At 46.4% G+C, this 19,018-nt stretch overlaps 1 protein-coding gene and 2 long non-coding RNA genes across 12 annotated transcripts in view; 1 reads left to right on the top strand and 2 right to left on the bottom strand.

Moving 5' to 3' along the window:
• Nucleotides 1-2,433, bottom strand: part of KCNQ2 (potassium voltage-gated channel subfamily Q member 2) — a 137,573-nt gene extending 135,140 nt beyond the window's left edge. For all 10 annotated transcript variants that reach the window (XM_081916756.1, XM_081916761.1, XM_081916759.1 and 7 more), the window contains exon 1: nucleotides 1,852-2,433. In XM_081916756.1, coding sequence (XP_081772882.1) covers nucleotides 1,852-2,144 — 293 coding nt within the window. In that variant the 5' untranslated portion in view covers nucleotides 2,145-2,433. The remainder of the gene's footprint in view (nucleotides 1-1,851) is intronic.
• The window catches only part of LOC309373294, a 150,005-nt gene extending 136,920 nt beyond the window's left edge, over nucleotides 1-13,085 (bottom strand). The window contains exon 1 of the long non-coding RNA XR_014169952.1: nucleotides 12,993-13,085. This is a non-coding gene — a long non-coding RNA (uncharacterized lncRNA). The remainder of the gene's footprint in view (nucleotides 1-12,992) is intronic.
• LOC309373268 lies at nucleotides 1,212-15,646 on the top strand. The gene is made up of 3 exons (XR_014169923.1): nucleotides 1,212-1,351; nucleotides 9,981-10,082; nucleotides 15,178-15,646. It is a non-coding gene; the product is annotated as an uncharacterized lncRNA (long non-coding RNA).
• The last annotated feature ends 3,372 nt before the right edge of the window (nucleotides 15,647-19,018 follow it).

Genomic DNA, 19,018 nt, shown 5'->3' with positions numbered 1-19,018 from the left:
CAAGGCAGGAGCAAAGCAGTGAGCAATTTTGCTCCACAGATCTGAGCCAATACGGAATCGCATCTGCTGTACATACAGACATTCAACATAGAAGTCCTTGCTCCTTTGCACATGGGACAAAAGGATGGAGCAATTGCTCCACATTAAAATTGGGAAGAAAAAGACACTGTGTTCCAGCAGGCATAATATTGGGCAAAAAACGGGACTGGGGTTCTATCTCTGCAGCCGTCTAGGCCCAACCGGTTGTATAAAAGCTCTCCATCAGAAGAGAAACAGTTTCCCCATCTGTACATTGGGTCTAGTAGAGAGGATGATAATAGAGCCTGGCAGAGGCTGGGCAGCATCATCATAAGAATCCCAAAATGCTGTCTCAACAGTAACTTTGATTTACTGCATGAAGCCCTTGGGGAGACAGTACACGGCAAGTCATTCCCCCCCCCCCCCCCGCTTGCAATTATTCCTCCAATTGTTTGCAAAGAAAGTAACATGACCGATAGCAGGTAGCTGTCATTTGGCTGGAAGTGGCGGAGAGGGGAGATGAAGACACAAGCAAACAGGCTCTGAAATGAAATGAACATTTATCCACTAGAGCAGGCCAACCACTCTGCCAGAGGCAGCTAGACGTGTGTCTTTTTCAGAGAGAGATACAAAAACAGGGAAAGTTGGCGATGCCCAATCCTGGGATCTTGCCTTTGAGATGATGGAGCTGAATAACCCAAGTTCCTGAATAACCCAAAAACTAACTGCAATCCAATCTTGCGCTCCCCTGAGCCTATGGATGCAAGCAGTCTGCCATCACAACATACAGTAGCAATGAGTTCCACAGGTAACTCATGCATTGTAGGAAACACAATTCCCTTTTGTTTTGTTTCTTTAGATATGCAGCTTACCACTTTCAATGGATGGCTCCCTGGTTTGTTTGGGTTTTCTTTGTTTTGCTTTGTTTTTAGATTAGTGAGAGGGTGAGTCATTTTTTCTACCCTCCCGTCTCTTCCTCCCCACCCCCCTTCCCGGTTGTTGCTACATCTCTCACCTTTTTTTCTGTTTTTACCCAATGATGGATCGATGGCTAAGCAACCCCCATCCCTGCAAGCAAAGCAGCCTGGCGCCAGAATCGAGGCCCAAACTAACTGGTTATGGCAGGGTTTTTTCTGGTTTTGTGTGGTTGTTTTTAAGAGTAGCAAACTGGCGAGTAACCCTACCGCGCAAAGAGCAGGGGGAACTGGCACAAATCGGTGCACGGGAAGGGATGGGAAATAGGTAGCAGTTTGCCTTGCCTATTCATCTCTTTGCAGCTTGCAGATACGGCTTGCAGATAGCACTTCCGTCCAGATACAGCCAAGACAAATAGGTAGGATGGGAGAGAGGGGGAGAGAGAGGGGGCTATGGTAGGCGATCTCCAAGGATGGACGGCAGAAGGGTAGGTGGCTAGGCAGATATTTACAACTGGAGATCTCCCGACTAGGTGCCTAGGTGGACTGAACGATAGATGGAAGGAATGGTACAGCGACGGATGGAGAAGAGGAAGAGGGAGGGAAGCTGCTGTAGAAAAAGGTTGGGAATGCTGCAAGGATGGAGAAGGGGGAATTGGCTGGGAGGAAGGAATCCTAGATGGAGGGGCCCGTGGCTGGAGGGGGCAGGATTGGAAGGAGGGTTTTCAAAGGGTTATCGATTAATGGGGTGCGGGCGCCTTTCGGCTTGCCAGAAGAGATGTGGAGGCAGGGGAGATGGAATGGAGAGATGGTCCTACGTGGCTGGAGCGGTGGTGGGTCTTAAGGCGGCCGCCCCACCACCCCCCAGTTGAGACCACTACCACCACCTCCCGCCCGTCCGCCGGCTCCCTTTACTCACACGTAAGCGTGGTAGATGAACGCCCAGCCTCGGGGCCTCTCGAGCACGTTGTAGAGGAAATTCTGGAGCTTGCGGTAGAAGGCGTTCCTCTTGGGCGGCTTGCCGGAGACGGCCGAGCGGGGCTTGCTGAGGATGGAGCCGCGCTTGCTGCCACCCTCGGGGCCGGCGATGAGCAGCGCGCCGTCGCGGGTGGAGTCCGGCGCGCCGGGATCGAGACCCACGAAGCCCACCTTGAGCTTCTTCTCGCCCGACGCGCTCGGGTACACGCCTCCGTTGCGCGATTTCTGCACCATCCTGCTTTTGGGGGGGGGTGCGATGGGGAGGCGATGGGGGGGAGGATGGGGAGGGGGGTCTCAGAGGGGCTGCGAGGGGGGAGCAGGAGGAGGGTGAGGAGGGCGGAGGGGCTGCCCCGGGCCGGATGGGGGCCGTGGCATGGCGGGGGTTGCGGGGAGCGGTCGGCGAGGAAGAGGCGCGGAGGAGGGAGGAGGAAGAAGAGCGGGCGCTGCGGCGGAGGATGCCGCAGCTTCCCCGCGCTGGCGAAGGAGCCGGAGGAGCGGAGGGGAGGGAGGCGGCGGCGGGTGGCCGGGAGGGGGAGCGGCGTGGAGGGGAAGCGAGAAGGAGCTTCTGCAATCTGGGCAGCCCACTCTCCGCCTGCTTTTGGCGCAGCTCCGCCCCGACGCCGGCGGTGCCTCCCCGCGCCCCCTCCCTTAACCCTTCCTGCGCCTCTCTCCGGCTGCCGGCAGCCTTGGCAACGGCGCAGGCGGAGGGGCGGGGGGAATCACACCATCAAAATATTCTATTCAAATATACCGTCGATATTTGAATAAAATATTGGGGGGCCCAGGTATGGCTCTCCCCGCATGATCGATCAAAGCAGGCATCCATGCACACCATTTGAATGGCAATGCCAATCAACTTGGGGGGGGGGGGCTAGCCCCTTCAAATATTTTATTTTGGGGTGGCAAAGGAACCGTAGCATATCAGCCAACTGCTAGGGGCCGAGGTCTCGAGCCCCCAATAAAGTCCCCTCACCTCCGTTGATGGGCAAATGATATGGGTACACCACGTCATGTGATCAGTTATTCAGGGCAGGGCTTACCTGGCTGCCCCTCCCCCAATATTTGATTTAAGTTGGTACCCCTGGAGCTCGGTCCCTAAGTGTTGGTTCCTATGCATAGAATTGTAGCGACCCTAGGGTCATGTAGTCCAACCCCCTGCAATTCAGGAATCTTTTGTCCAGTGTGGAACTCGAACCCATGACCCTGAGATTAAGAGCCTCATGCTCTACCAACTGAGATCCCGGTGGTCCCTTCCAACTCTACAATTTTATGAACACAAAGCACAATCCTTCAACGACCTTATTCAAAGAAACCAGAGCCTGGGTTCTGCAGAACTGACACTCGAACTCAGGTCGCAAGGGAAAAACATGCTAAGAAGAAGAGTTTAGATTTGATATCCCACTTCATCACTACCCTAAGGAGTCTCAAAGCGGCTAACATTCTCCTTTCCCTTCCTCCCCCACAACAAACACTCTGTGAGGTGAGTGGGGCTGAGAGACTTCAGAGAAGTGTGACTAGCCCAAGGTCACCCAGCAGCTGCATGTGGAGAAGCAGGGAATCGAACCCGGTTCACCAGATTACAAGTCCACTGCTCTTAACCACTACACCACACTGGAAGGCACGCTTGGCAAATCCACACCGTGATCAACTCCCACCTGAAAAACAATGTCCCCACTGTGGAAGGACGCGTGGATCCAGAATTGGCCTCCACAGTCACTTACGGACTCATTGTTAAATCCGTGTTTATGGAAGACAATCTTACTCAGCTATGAGTGATCGCCAAAGAAGGAGAATAAATTATAATAAATTTTTATTTATACCCCGCCCTTCTCGGTTAAGAAGAAGAAGAAGAAGAAGCATGCAGAACTGAGCTGTGATTAATCATACGTATGCACAAAGCTGCAAAAGACAGAAAAACAAACCCATATATTGTGCCGAAAAGATATTTTTAAGACAAAAGCTGCTGTATTCAAAATAATCTTGAGGCAGTCCCATGGTAGAATATGATTGCAAGCTCTGAGATGCAAGGTGCTTCCTCAAAGCTACAGCAGATAAAACATAAAGCCCGTGCAATTGTGAATTGATGGCTTTAAAAAAAATGCAAAAGGGTCCCGGCAGTTTGTTCTCTTGGCCCAGCAGAGTTGACAAGGGTAACAAGCAAGCTTTTCAGCAGCACAAAACTTTGGTTCAGAGCGCCACAGCTGACAAAGTTGGCATCAGGCCGCAACAAGTGAAATAACAAACCATAAAGAGCTTTCAATAGACAAATAAAACATCAAACCATTATGGGCTTTCAGTAAACCCCAAATTTCATGTGGCATTGCCTTCCTGAAATAACATATTACTTAACCTTATGCCAGTGGCAAAATTAACCGTTGCAAAGCGTCGGAGGACTCTGATTGCAGAGCTGTTCTTGGACTGACACCAACAGATATGTAGTCTAGCGCTAATGGAAAAATTAATATGTCAGTGATGGGCACGCTGCAAGAATCAAAACACAGACAACTTCTCTGCTGTTTGGTTCTCCTTTGTTATTCATTATAAAAAGAAATATGGATTCTGGACTCCTCATACCCAAGGACAATTGTGGGACAATAATGTGATGTGAAAGGGGATGGTTTGATGTGCCTTCTCTACCTGTAATCATCCTCAGTTGCTTTCTGTTTCTTGTGTTATCTTGCATTTGACAGTTCTAGCCTTAATAATGCTTCCTACCGATATTCTGGGGCAGAAAGCATACTCTACTTTGTGTACAATACTCTGGTTAGGAGGCCAGGTTTGGAGATAAGCTTCACATTTAAAAAACAATAAATATCAAGAATTTCATACCTGAGTTCTTTAAGAACTCTCTGGTGAATGTCAATTTGGCCCCAGCATCTTGTCAATTTTCAATTAATCAATTTGTATCAATCTCTGAAAGGTGTATTTGTTTTATTTTATTTTATTTTGCTTTAGCATCAATAAATACTTGTCCTGGGATATGCAAGAGAAAAAGAAAGCTTCATCTTTTGTCATCTTTGTTGTACAAAGGGCTCATCTACACTTGCCCCGTGTCTAGAAAGCATGAGTCTGAACTGTTTTCCACTCGCCCCAAACTTTCTAGGCATGAGTCCAAGAGATTCTGCCTTTCCCCACTGCTTTCCTCCAGAAAAACCACTCTTTCGTGCTAAATTGGAACACATGGCAATCCACAGAACAATCAATTGCCATTTGTTCTGATTCAACACTAAAGAATGGGCTTCCCCTGGGATAGGCAGCAGGGCAAATGGAGGTGTGGATAAGCCCATTGTTTTACATATTACCCCCCCCCCCAAAAAAAATAGGTTGCAAAGGTAGGAGATATCTCTCCGATAGCATCCACTGGAAAGACTGATCCAGATATTTCATTTACTTCTCGATGATTTGCTCCTCCTCCTATAGCACTTATTTTTTCTCTTTTCCGTCTAAAAGTCCTCTTATCTTCTTTTCTATTATTTTTTCCATTTGCAAATGAAAGGGGGAATTAAAGAAGAAGATAAAATAAAGAAAAAAGAAATAATATACAAATAATACTAACAGTAGCAAACAAACACAACACCTCACAATATTGGCTCACATTACAGATACAGTAATCATCACTACATGTGTCTTAGGTTAAGCATCTAATATACAGTAATATAAGCCCTCTTGATGTTCGAGCAAGTATCCACACAGATTTGACATCTATATGATGCAGGTATGAATGTAGGCAAGGCAGTGAGCTCCTCAAACCAATTGTGCAATATACGGTAGGTGTTTCTTTTCCCAAGCTCCAGGTATAAGTTTCTTAGCAACCATAAAGGCTCACAAAATCCATCTAACAGCGCTTCTGCTTATCAGACCTACTGCCAGCTGGGACAAGCCCAGAACTGGATGAGGCCTCCGAGAAGGAAGAGGACCTCTAAGCAGCCCTGTCACCTACCATGTCCATGCTGTATTACTGTGATGGCCTGGGACTCGGGCTCAGACTCGAAACCAGAAGAGTCTCAGTCTGCACCAGATCCTTTGCCTCAGGCATCATCCGAACCAAGTCTGGGGCCTGGTCCTGAAGAGTCCCAGGCTGCACAGGTTCCCCTGCATCAAACACCACCTGGGCCGAGTCAGGGGCCGGAGCCTGCCCTGGCTCCAGATGCGGAGATTACCTCGTTGCCTCCAGCTGCTCCACTACTGGTTGGGTCAGGGGAGGCTGAGGCGGCCCCTGGGTCTAGTAACCCACTGACATCTCCCGAGCTACAGTGACTAAGATCTGAGAGAAGGAGAGACCTGAGTACTCGCAGGAGGAGTGCTCGCCTTCGGGCGAGACAGGGAGGTGAGTTGCTGGGGGATCAGGACCGGCCGCTACCTTGACAAAGATAAAAGGCTGTTGGACCCCGCCCCAGGTTGTGGGAGCAACATTGCTGTATGCTAGATCCTGTATCTGTCCTTGCGTGGTGTCCTGCCTTGGCCCTGTTGGACTGACTCCTAGCAGAACCTTCGGATTCTGGTCCGGTCCTGGACTGCATTTCACAGGTTACCTCCAGGCCCAGCACAATTACCTAGGACCCTTGTCCCTACGGGACCGCCTCTCCTGGTATGTCCCACAGAGGAACTTATGGTCTTCAAACATCTTAGAGGTCCCAGGCCACAGAGAGGTTAGGCTGGCCTCAACTAGAGCCAGGGCTTTTTCAGCTGTGGCTCCAATCTGGTGGAACGCTCTGTCACAAGAGACAAGGGCCCTGCAGGACTTGACATCTTTCCGCAGGGCCTGCAAGACAGAGCTGTTCTACCAGGCCTTTGGCCAGGGCACAGCCTGACTCCCTCCTTTGGCAAGCCTCACAGAACTCTAGCCCAATGGTTGCCATCAATTTGATTTGAATTAATTTCATAATGAAATGATTTTAGAATGTTGTATTATTTTATTGTTGTTAGCCGCCCTGAGCCCGGCTTCAGCTGGGGAGGGCAGGATATAAATAAAATTATTATTATTATTATTATTATTATTATTATTATTATTATTATTATTATATGACCACCCAGATCTGCTTGGTGCAGCTGCAGATTAAAGGTCCTGACACACCCTGAATGGTCTCACTTTGCAGTGTTGTACCCCCCACCCACCCACCTCAACCCAAACTTGAAAACAGAGGAGGACATGAGTGTGGAGGCAAAGACTTCTTGAAGAAACACCATTCCCCCACTCTGAGTCCCAGGGTAGCCCCTGTCATCCCCACACACAGCTGCAGGACACAGCAGTAGCTCTTGAGGGCAGAAACAACTTCTCAGAGGCGGTGGAGCGAACAGGTGGGCTGGGCTGGTCCATCTTCAGAAGGCCTTTGCACCTTGCAAATCTCCCCTGCCATTGCTGAGAGCACTGCAGCCAGCTTTCTCACAGGGCTCTGTCCAAGGTGCTGACCACTTCTGCCTCCTCTGAGGCAGACCCTGGCTTTACCTAGGACCCTCGTACCTATGGGACTGCCTCTCCTGGTATGTACCACAGAGGAACTTACGGTCTTCAAACAAAAATATCCTGAAGGTCCCAGGCCACAGAGAGGTTAGGCTGGCCTCAACTAGAGCCAGGGCTTTTTCGGCTGTGGCCCCGATCTGGTGGAACGCTCTGTCACAAGAGACTAGGGCCCTGCAGGACTTGACATCTTTCCACAGGGCCTGCAAGACAGAGCTGTTCCACCAGGCCTTTGGTCAGGGCACAGCCTGACTCCCTCCTTTGGCAATCTTCACAGAACGTTAGCCTAATGGTTGCCATCAATTTGAGTTGAATTAATTTTAATGAAATGATTTTAGAATGTTGTATTATTTTATTGTTGTTAGCCGCCCTGAGCCCGGCTTCGGCTGGGGAGGGCGGGATATAAATAAAATGTATTATTATTATTATTATTATTATTATTATTATTATTATTATTATTTATTTCCCTGTCTTTCCTGGACTTGACACGGCCTTCTGAGTAAGTGCTGTTATTATAGCCCATTTCCCCAGTGAGTTGGGCAGAGGGTCAGAACAGGATCCCAAGACCCTTCGAGACCATCCCCAAGACCCCATGAACAGGGAAATTTTTCAATTTGCAAAATGTAAAAAAAGGTAAAGGACCCCTGCATGATTAAGTCCAGTCAAAGGTGACTATGAGGTTACAGCGCTCATCTCATTTTCAGGCCAAGGGAGCCAGCATTTGTCCACAGACAGCTTTTCCGGGTCATGTGGCCAGCAGGACTAAACCGCTTCTGGCACAACAAACACTGTAATGGAAACCAGAGCAGCGCACGGAAATGCTGTTTACCTTCCTGCCGCAGCGGTACCTATTTATCTACTTGCACTGGCATGCTTTCGAACTGCTAGGTGGGCAGGAGCTGGGACAGAGCAATGGGAGCTCACTCCATTGCAGGGATTCGAACCGCCAACCTTCTGATCAGCAAGCCCAAGAGGTTCAGTGGTTTAGACCACAGCACCACCAGCATCAGTCTCTGAAAGCTGTATTGTTATTTTTTGCTTTAGTGTAGATAAAGACTTGTCCTGGAATATGCAATTTAAAGAGAAAGTGCTCGTGAACATAGGAAGTGATGTATCAACGTGGAATCCCAGAACTGAAGGGACTTTAAAAGACAATTAGACAAATTCATGAGGGGGAGAGGGCTCTTAATGGCTACTAGCCACAATGGCTATGATCTGCCTCCACAGTTGGAGGAAGCAATGCTTCTGAATACGTATTGCTGGAAACTACAGGAGGGGAGAGGACTCTTGTGCTCAAATCCTGCTTGCGGGTTTTCCACAAGCATCTCTTTGGCGACTGTGAGACCAGGATACTGGATAATAATAATAATAATAATAATAATAATAATAATAATAATAATAAAATAATAATAATAATAATAATAATAATAATAATAATAATAATAATAATAATTTATTTATACCCCTCCCATCTGGCTGGGTTTCCCCAGCCACTCTGGGTGGCTTCCACAGAGACCAAAATTACACTAAAATGTCACACATTAAAAACTTCCCCGACAGGGGTGCCTTAAGATGTCTTCTGAATGTCAGGTAGTTATTTTTCTCTTCGACATCTGGTGGGAGGGCGTTCCACAGGGTGGGTGCCACTACTGAGAAGGCCCTCTGCCTGGTTCCCTGTAGCTTTGCTTTTCACAATGAGGAAACCGCCAGAAGGCCCTCAGCGCTGGACCTCACTGTCCGGGCAGAACGATGGGGGTGGAGACGCTCCTTCAGGTATACTGGGCCATTGGTCTGATCTAGCAGACTTGTATTATGTTCTAAAGTCAGTGCCCACCTGACAGCACAAGGACTCCCATCCCTGGGCCCTACTCAGGTGGAAAAACCCAAATCCAAACTTTAGCCTGCTCACCTTCCAGGACAAGATCGAAAACTGTTCCACTGATACACAGCAGCTGCTGATGCAACATGCTTCAACAATTTGGGCTCCTGAACTACTGGACAGCTCTTGCTGGCAGTGCAGGACTCTGGTCCCAAAGCAGTAATAATAATAGTAGTAGTAGTAATACCCAGCCAGTCTGGGTGGTTTCCAACAAAATATTAAAATACCGTAATGAATCAAACATTAAAAGCTTCCCTAAACAGGCATGCTTTCAGATGTCTTCTAAAAGTCTGGTAGTTGTTGTTCTCTTTGACATCAGGTGGGAGGGAGTTCCATAGGGCGGGTGCCACCACCGAGAAGGCCCTCTGCCTGGTTCCCTGTAACTTGACTTCTCTCAGTGAGGGAACTGCTAGAAGGCCCTCAGAGGTGGACCTAAGTGTCCAGGCAGAATGATAGGGGTGGAGATGCTTCTTCAGGTATACAGGACCGAGGCCGTTTAGGGCTTTAAAGGTCAGCACCAACACTTTGAATTGTATTCAAATGGCAATGAGAAGAGTTTTCAGGAAAATGACATTTCCCTTGGTCTCCTGAGCCTGTGCATACTCTGACCCCATGTGCCAAGACACTGGAGTAGAGAAGAAAGATTCACTCTTCTCGCTGCACACCAACTTGCTGCTACCACCAACAATGAAAAAGAAGCATTGTGATTGTGAGAAAAATCTTTTGTCTATAGGGAAAGGATAGTGGACACTGAAGGACAGGGCCAGCCCACCCATGAGACAAGATGAGGCGGCTGCCTCAGGCGGCAAGAACCACTGAGGCAGCAGATCGAAATGTAAGTCATTCTTCCCCTCCATGTTCATGATGTATGTAGGTCTTCACTCACCCCTTCTTCCCTCGCATAGAGGAGGAAGCTCCATTTGGGGTCTGCCTCAGGTGGCAAAATGTCTTGGGCAGGCCCTACTGGAGGATAACTGAGTGCTTAGAGAAATTGCCCACGTTCTTCCCATCTTTCTTGGAGAAACCTATACTATTTCCAAACCACGGAGCGCTTAGGAGAGCATGGCCATGTCTGTACCTAATAATTTCTGGTTAGCTTGTTTTTTATATACTTTTGTTGATTTTTTTTTCACAACAAAGAAACAAAGCATGTTCCAGTAAAAGGTATAAAAAGGAAAAGATAACTCTCCTTCGTTCCACAATCATCTTAAGTTTCATATTACATTCACAGCAACAATTACAAGTTAATCGATATTTGCTGCTCTGTGATTGCGTAGTGAATAAGAAAGAGAATAGCAAACACAGTCCCTGGTTATCTTTCATCATTGTGAGTAAAATGCTGTAATGAAAACCATTGAAATTTGGGAAAGGCATGAAATACAATATACATTTTATAAGAGTGTTAGCATCACAAATTCCAACGTCTTGCATAGTGAGATGGAGAGGGAATGTTGCTTTCTTGTTTATTAAACATATGTAATAAAATCATATCATTCTCTAACAAAGTGATATTTTTTTCACTTTTCCACACATGACTCTTATTTTACATGTAAATTCTTCTGCAAATGTGAATTGTCTCACCTTATAGAGCGATAACCCACTGTAGAGTTCTTTAGATGCTTCCAATGGTCTGAGCAATGGTCAATCAAGTGATTTCTGGTTTGTGACAGCTTTTTGGAAAATGGGATTATTTTTTCTTGGGGCTGATTTGAGATAGAAAGCTGACATATATATATGGAGCTTAGCTGGGACACCTCTAACCCATTCCCAGATCAAATAGCCCTTGAATATCCACCTCTGTACGATGAAAAACTCTCAAGGGACTCTCAAGTTAACTCTACCCCCTTTAATCTCCAAAACAAACTTTTCCTTCTTTACCTTCCAGCCACTGCTCCTTGTCTACCCTTCCTCTGGGACCACGGACAATTCCCTCCCTTCATTTATATTGCTACCTTGAAGTTATTTTTAGACTGTGACCATGTTGCCCGAGTCTTCCTTTCCCCAGACTATATAAATTTAGCTCCCTTAGTCACTCTTGACTGACAAACATCTCGGTCGACCTTTTGGCGGGCATCTGTCTTCTATCCTCTGCCTTCTGCTTTGGTTCCCCATAATCTGACAAGCCATGCCCCTGAAAAAATTAGCATTGCTTATTGCACATATGTATCTTATTTTGTAGATAAGACCACCCATGTACAAAGTGTTTTACATTACTATCTTCATTAAAGTCACCTCTACAACAACCTGGCAGAGCAGGCCATTGCTGTTCTAATTTTTGCACACGAGGAAATTGAGTCTCTTTTTTTAAAAAAAATTATTAACTGGCCAATCACATCAAATTAAATCACATCACATAAATTCCGAATTACAAAGCCGAATTTTAAATTTTGTTGGGGGGACCCATACTTCAAGATCCGAAGGGGGATTCTGATCATCTTCTTGCTATTGCGTTAATGTCCAAATCAGTCCCAATCAGTCCAAACAGAGTTCATAATTCTATCCAGTCTTATCTTGCTGTTTCCACATCGCATCTTGTTCATATATTTTCTCTTTTTTCTTTATGATCTCTTCTGATAGACTCCTTAAGCCGATAAATACCAATATAATAATCCTGTGTGAATTTCCCGTTCTTCCAATCCAAGTCCAGATGGTTTCCATATATCATCTCCTTCATAGATAATATCGCTCTTTCCATCATAATTTTACGAAGCTGTCACTCTTAAGTCCCACTGAGGAGTTTAATCCACAATATATAAACAGCTTTGTTTCTCTCTTTCTCCTCCCAGACTCAAGGCCTTCGACAGAGCTTCCCAAAATGGCAACGGCATTTTTAACTACGTCATTCCAAAGTTCTTATACCTTCCAGGTTCGTCTTTAAACATGCATTGGTTCGAAAGTTTATCTCCACACAGCCTTAAATCCTTAAAACGACATTTCTGACTCATAAGGGGAGGGGATTCTTGTTTAATCACATAGAAAAAGAAAGGGAAGTTTATTTTCCTTCCCCCCTCAGTCATTTGCCGTACCATATCTTGACGTATCTTCTCATGTTTTATTCTTGTCTTGTTTTATCAGAGATGTCTTCTATCAGCAGTCTTTACTCCCCCTCCTTCCTTGAAGTATGTGCAATTCGCCTCGTCCAAATTGTTTCTTTTGAAGTTCTTGTAGCTAGTGGCGCGAATCAGGGACGGTGTCCAGGAGTGCCAAAGTCCCACAGGAGGGCTTTGTGCCTAGTGCCCCCATCCCCACAATTTCGGGGGTGGTACAGGGCACAGCAGGCAAGGGCCGTCCCCCCCCCCACAATTATGGGGGGGTTAAGGAGGCTAATTACCCCCATCATAGCCTCCAAATTACCTCGTATGGGTCAGAGAGATGTTATTATCAGCCATCTTCTGATGTGCCCCCTAGTGGCCCCCCGAGGAAATTGAGTCTCAGGGCATATTGCTCCACAGAACTCTGATAATCCATTTCCTGAAAGTAGGGTTTGGATCCAGATTTTCTAGACCTAAGCCTAGCATGCTGCTCTCTAGTCCTTACATGTGTTCAAAGCTTCTTCCACATTTTTCTATTTTACTACTGTAAAAAAAAAGAAGACCTATATTTATGCATTTATCTATGCATCAGATCTAACCATGGTTTTTTCCCATTAAAATGCTTAAGGAGCTGTGCAAGAGGAGAAAGAAACCTGGAAATCAGCAACACAGAGAAACAGAAACACCGCAAAATGCTGGGGTGGGGGGAGTACCGTATTTTTTGCTCTATAAGACTCACTTGTTCCCTCCTAAAAAGTAAGGAGAAATGTGTGTGCGTCTTATGGAGCGAATGCAGGCTGCGCAGCTATCCCAAAAGCCAGAACAGCAAGAGGGATTGCTGCTTTCACTGTGTAGCGATCCCTCTTGTTGTTCTGGCTTCTGAGATTCAGAATATTTTTTTCTCGTTTTCCTCCTCCAAAAACTAGGTGCATCTTGTGGTCTGGTGTGTCTTATAGAGGGAAAAATACGGTATTTTAAAAAGCTTGAAGAGGACGGGTATCTGAGTGCCTAACAACACCTGTGTAATAAGAGAATGTCAAATGCTTTTTCAAAATAATAAGCCATAAGCGGACAGCATCAACCCAGCCTTCAGAGCTATCACAGCCTCTGAAAATTCTCCACAAGAGCTGCGGCTTCAAGAATCCCAAAGATGTCCTGCAACAGGGCACGAAACTTCAGCAGATTCATCCAGCTAGATTAGAAAATGCTAATGATTTGAAGCTTTCATATGAATTCTCCCCTGCTTAACCTTTTGGAAGGTCTTCCTCACCTTTCTTCTGGGCTTGATGAGACCAGCTCTCTGGCCAGAAGAATCGCAATGTAGTTGACCTATCGCTGCTTGAAAGAAATCCCTGTTTGTATGTTTTGAGAAGCATTCAGATTTGCCATGTTAATATTGCATGCACACAACAATAGCTTTCCATCCCTGCTCCAACTCATTTCCAATTTTTACATACAAACACAAAGGGCACCTGCTGGTATGCTAAAAATACAACTGAAATGTCAATAATTGCTCTAGACACCTAGTTGTGCTTTGGCAATAGCAAAGCTCGTTCTTATCAGAGAGCAAGCCTTCCCCAACAATTTGCTGAGCTGCAATGGGATGTTCATGAATATTCCAAATTCTGGAGTTGCTGGAAGCGATGCTGCTCAGAGTTTGGAGAAGGAATAGAATGAAAATTATTGGCATCCATCTGTCTCAAGGGACAACGGAAGAGTGTGCCATTGGGGATAAAGTCACACCATTCGAGAAACAAAATTTAAAAAATCCTTCCAGTAGCACCAGCTAAGTTTGTTATGGTAGTGATGTATGGAAGTCAGAGCTGGACCATAAAGAAGGCTGATCACTGAAGAATTGATGCTTTTGAATTATGGTGCTGGAGGAGACTCTTGAGAGTCCCATGGACTGCAAGAAGATCAAACGCATCCATTCTTAAGGATATCAGCCCTGAGTGCTCACTGGAAGGACAGATCCTGAAGCTGAGGCTCCAATATTTTGGCCACCTCATGAGAAGAGAAGACTCCCTGGAAAAGATGTTGGGAAAGATGGAGGGCACAAGGAGAAGGGGACAACAGAGGATGAGATGGTTGAACAGTGTTCTTGAAGCTATCAATATGTGTTTGACCAAACTGTGGGAGGCAGTGGAAGACAGGAGTGCCTGGCGTACTCTGGTTCATGGGGTCACGAAGAGTCGGACACAACTAAACAACAACAAGAAGTTTGTTACTGGTATGAGCTTTTGTTTGCATGCACACATCTTCAGACACACTGAAACAGAAGCCACCAGACCTTTATATATAGTGAGACGGTGGGGAGGGGTATTACTCAGAAGGGTGGTGGGAATGGGTGATTGGCTGATAGGTGTGGTAAACCGGTTGACGAGTGTTAACGACTGCAATTGGTCTTACAGGAAAAAGCAAGGGGTGAGATGGCAAAAAAGACGGTAGCTTTATCATGTATAATGAGAATAAGTTGTTTGTTAATAACTTATTACCAAACTTAAAACTGTGGAGAGACCTGGTCTAAATAGAGACATTGGATTCTTATCTCATTATACATGATAAAGCTACCATTGTTGCAGAAGACGATGGGCGTTAATATGCTCTCTGTACAGGTATATATGTCAAAGAATGTCGATAAGTCAGCCTACATCCTCAGTGAGGCTGTAACACCACTGACATGAGATGTAATAAAATGCTTGATGCCACAATTCCTACACAATCTTGCTTCTGCTGACTCTGCTGATACATCGTATAGCGTGCACATGTCTTTTGGATGTGTGCTGATGCTATATACAGGATTCTTACCAAGGGACCGTCCTGTCAAACTTCCCCTCCTTTGCCTATTGTTGCTACTGTTGATGACGATAATTTTGTTGTCCATATATTTGTTGACAGCTGGTGGTCTAAGAAGAAGCCCCTTGGGCTATGCACCAGATCCAGCCAGATCCCAGATCCTGAACCAAATAGAGCTGATTCAGATTTGTCTGGAATTTGGCCAGAGCAGAAAGGATCCCTCCAGAGAGACCTGGTACTGTCTCCTTGGGAAACCATCACAGTTTGGATCTTCAGTTCCTGGATGAAGAACATCCGTGGTGATGTCAAAAGGAGTGTGAAGCTGCTGACTTGGGGCAGTTGAGAGGAACTGGCTTTGCCAACACCTCCACTGGGGCTCTAGGCCTTGAGAACATGAAGAACTTTTACAGATTGTTCTCTTTTGAAAGAAAACTACATGAAAATGATGTATAGATGGTATGTAACACCAGTACAGATAGCAAAAATGTATAAAACTGGGTCAAACATATGTTGGAAATGTCAAGAAAAGGAAGGAACCTTTTACCATATGTGGTGGGAATGCAGAGAATTTTTTTAAAAAATGGGAAATGATATATAATGAGTTGAAGAAAATGTTTAAAATGACATTTGTAAAAAAAAAACAAAAAAAAACCAGAAGCATTTTTGTTAGGGATTGTAGGACAAGACCTGCCAAGGAAAACAAAGAACTTATTTATGTACGCTACAACAGCAGCAAGAGTCTTAATAGCACAAGGATGGAAGAATGAGGAAACCCCGTCAAAAGAACAGTGGCAAGAGAAATTGATGAACTATGCAGAACTGGTGGAATTGACATGCAAATTGCAAGATAAGGGCAACTGTGACTTTAAAGAAGAATGGGAACTTTTTACAAATTACTTAAAAAGACAACAAAATGAACTGGACTCCTTGGCAGGTTTTGAATAAACATAAACAAATTTTGTGAGGGTTAACATAGTAGATAGATAATACAAGGATGTATACAATTTTACAATATGCAGAGAACAACATGTGTTGAGAAATCAGAGAGAGGAGCTGAGGGAAGTTTTGGGGGGAGGGGGGGAGGGTTTGTTGGGGAGCTGGGACGGGGGAAGGGGGGAAATAAAGAAGATGATTTGTTTTGATAATTTGTTATGTTGAAATTGTCAATTAAAAAATATATAAAAAAGAGAGAGAACATGAAGAACTACTGCATCAACGTTCATGAACTCTATCAAACAAGGTTGGCAGGCCAATGGAGTTTTGGAAAAAGAAGGCAGCATACCGCCAAAGATTCTGCTCCTTTACTTTCCTCTAGAGAACCCTAGAACTTGCAAAGCTGAAGTCGCGTCCCCATGCACTGCTTGGAATGAATGACAGATGAGTGACACCTTGCATGGTGTTTTTTCTTTATTTCTAACTATTTAAACTATCCCTATGTGCATTTTCCTTAGCACCACGTGCAGGAAGGTCCCTTCTAAAGGAATTTCAGCAGTCTGCTAAAGCCACTCCACCTGGCCTGGGCATTTTATTTTATTTTATTTTATTATTTTATTTTATTTTATTTTATTTTATTTTATTTGCACTGCCGGAGCAACCCGCCTTCGCCAATGGAAGGGCAGCGGATGGATCAAATTGCCCCGACTCAGCACTGGCAGCAAACAGCCTCCCACTTCCAAACGCCTTATGAATTTTTTAGAGAAGGACCAAAGTGCCTTGCTGAGTCAGCCAATCAGAGGCAGCGGATTAGCGAGAGACGGATCTTAAATTATTAAGCAAGCACAGCTAGATGGGAGGTCGAGAGGGAGAGAGGGAGTTGCTCCTTTCGCTCAACGGAAAGGCAGAAACACGGCCTGAGAGCCAGGAGGATGCAATAATTTTAGCGACTGGGCAGGCCAGAGACAAAATGTGTGGGAAGGAATCCGTTTCCCCTCCAGGTCATAAATTTTTATTGATTTTCACAATTTTTACAGATTCGCTTAAATTTCAATATATGCTTTCTTAAAATTTTGACTTCCCACCCTTACTTCCATGACATTTTTATCCCCACCTTTTGCATACTGCTTTAGAGAGCACACTTTTTTAAAAAATTGTATTTATCTAATACAATAAATACAAGAGAGTCGGACATGACTAAATGACTAAACAACAATACAATATTTGTATTCATCTAATACAATGCAAGGATGCGGGTGGCGCTGTGGGTAAAACCTCAGCGCCTAGGGCTGATCGCATGGTCGGCGGTTCGAATCCCCGCGGCAGGGTGAGCTCCCGTCTTTCGGTCCCAGCTCCTGCCCACCTAGCAGTTTGAAAGCACCCCTAAGTGCAAGTAGATAAATAGGTACCGCTTTCTAGCGGGAAGGTAAACGGCGTTTCCGTGTGCTGTGCTGGTGCTGGCTCGCCAGAGCAGCTTCATCACGCTGGCAATGCCCCATTCCCTGCAGGTGCTCCACTCTCGCCCCGTCAGAGGAAGCTGAGGTTGCCTCTGGGTCCGGTAACCCTCCAGCCTCTCCTGAGTTACAGAAGCTCAGGGCAGAGAGGTGGAGGGAACTAAGTTCCCGCAGGAGGAGTGCTCGCCTCCAGGCCAGGAGAGGCGAGTCACCAGAGGATCGGGGCCGCCCTATGCCTCGGGGCAGATAAAAGCCAGCCAGCCCCAGTCCCAAGTTGCAGGAGCAACATTGTTGGTTGCTAGTTCCTGCCTGAACCCTGTCCTGCTTTTCTGCCTGAGCTCCAGACCAGCCCTGGCTCCCTGCTTGCATGCCTGTTCCTGGCTTCACCCGACTCCCTGCCCTGCACCCAGCTGCAGCTACTATGGACTGCCTCCACATTGCACCTTCGACCATGGACCTGTCTTGGACCTTGCCTCTCGGGTAAACCATGGGACCAGCACACATTGCCCCTAGACCATAGATAGGCCAACTAAAGCCCGGGGGCTGGATCCGACCCAATCGTCTTCTAAATCCAGCCCACGGATGGTCAGGGAATCAGCTTGTTTTTACATGAGTAGAATGTGTCCTTTTATTTAAAATGCATCTCTGGGTTATTTGTGGGGCATAGGGATTCGTTCATTTCCCTCCAAAAAATATAGTCCGCCCCCCCAAAAGATCTGAGGGACAGTGGACTGGCCCCCTGCTGAAAAAGTTTGCTGCCCGCTGCCCTAGACTCTGTGTTTAGACCCTGGTAGCATGTCTTCTTTAACACCACGCCTGAGATTTCGGCATCCACAGTGTTTGTACACCTACTGACTCCAGATCGGTCCTGCCGTTAAAGGGCATTTCCAAGTCCAGGAAGGAAAAGAGGACCAGGGTGACAGCAGAGCTGGCATCAGCAGTTCTCGGAGGGCACTGGGCATTGCTCATTAATGGTGGCAATGTCACTCCCTGCTGAGTGTCCCCAATGGAAGGTACCATTGACACTGGCGATGCAAAACAGCTTGGTGCACAGAACACCACGTAAGCCCTGCTCCCCCAGGAAAGGAATGACTTACAAGGCGCTGCAGTAAATCCAAGGTTAATTACTCTAGGATGACAACCTGCACTGCTCAGTGATTTGATTGAAAGCAGGACACCCATAACCCTGTCTCCTGCAAGGGCAGTGATCTTGGAGCACGGTTGCCTTAGCCCTGGTCAATGCCCACCCTGCTGAAGAAGAAGAGTTTGGATTTGATATGCCGCTTTATCACTACCCTGAGGGATGCAGGTGGCACTGTGGGTTAAACCACAGAGCCTAGGACTTGCTGATCAGAAGGTCAGCGGTTCGAATCCCCATGACAGGGTGAGCTCCCGTTGCTCGGTCCCTGCTCCTGCCAACCTAGCAGTTCGAAAGCAGGCCTGTGCAAGTAGATAAATAGGTACCTCTCCAGCGGGAAGGTAAACGGCGTTTCCGTGCGCTGCTCTGGTTTGCCAGAAGCGGCTTAGTCATGCTGGCCACATGACCCGGAAGCTGT

The sequence above is a fragment of the Podarcis melisellensis genome, assembly GCF_964234715.1.
Source record: "Podarcis melisellensis genome assembly, chromosome: 6".
In the NCBI taxonomy this organism is placed as follows: Eukaryota; Metazoa; Chordata; class Lepidosauria; order Squamata; family Lacertidae; genus Podarcis; species Podarcis melisellensis.
This window is presented reverse-complemented; position numbering and strand designations above follow the sequence as displayed.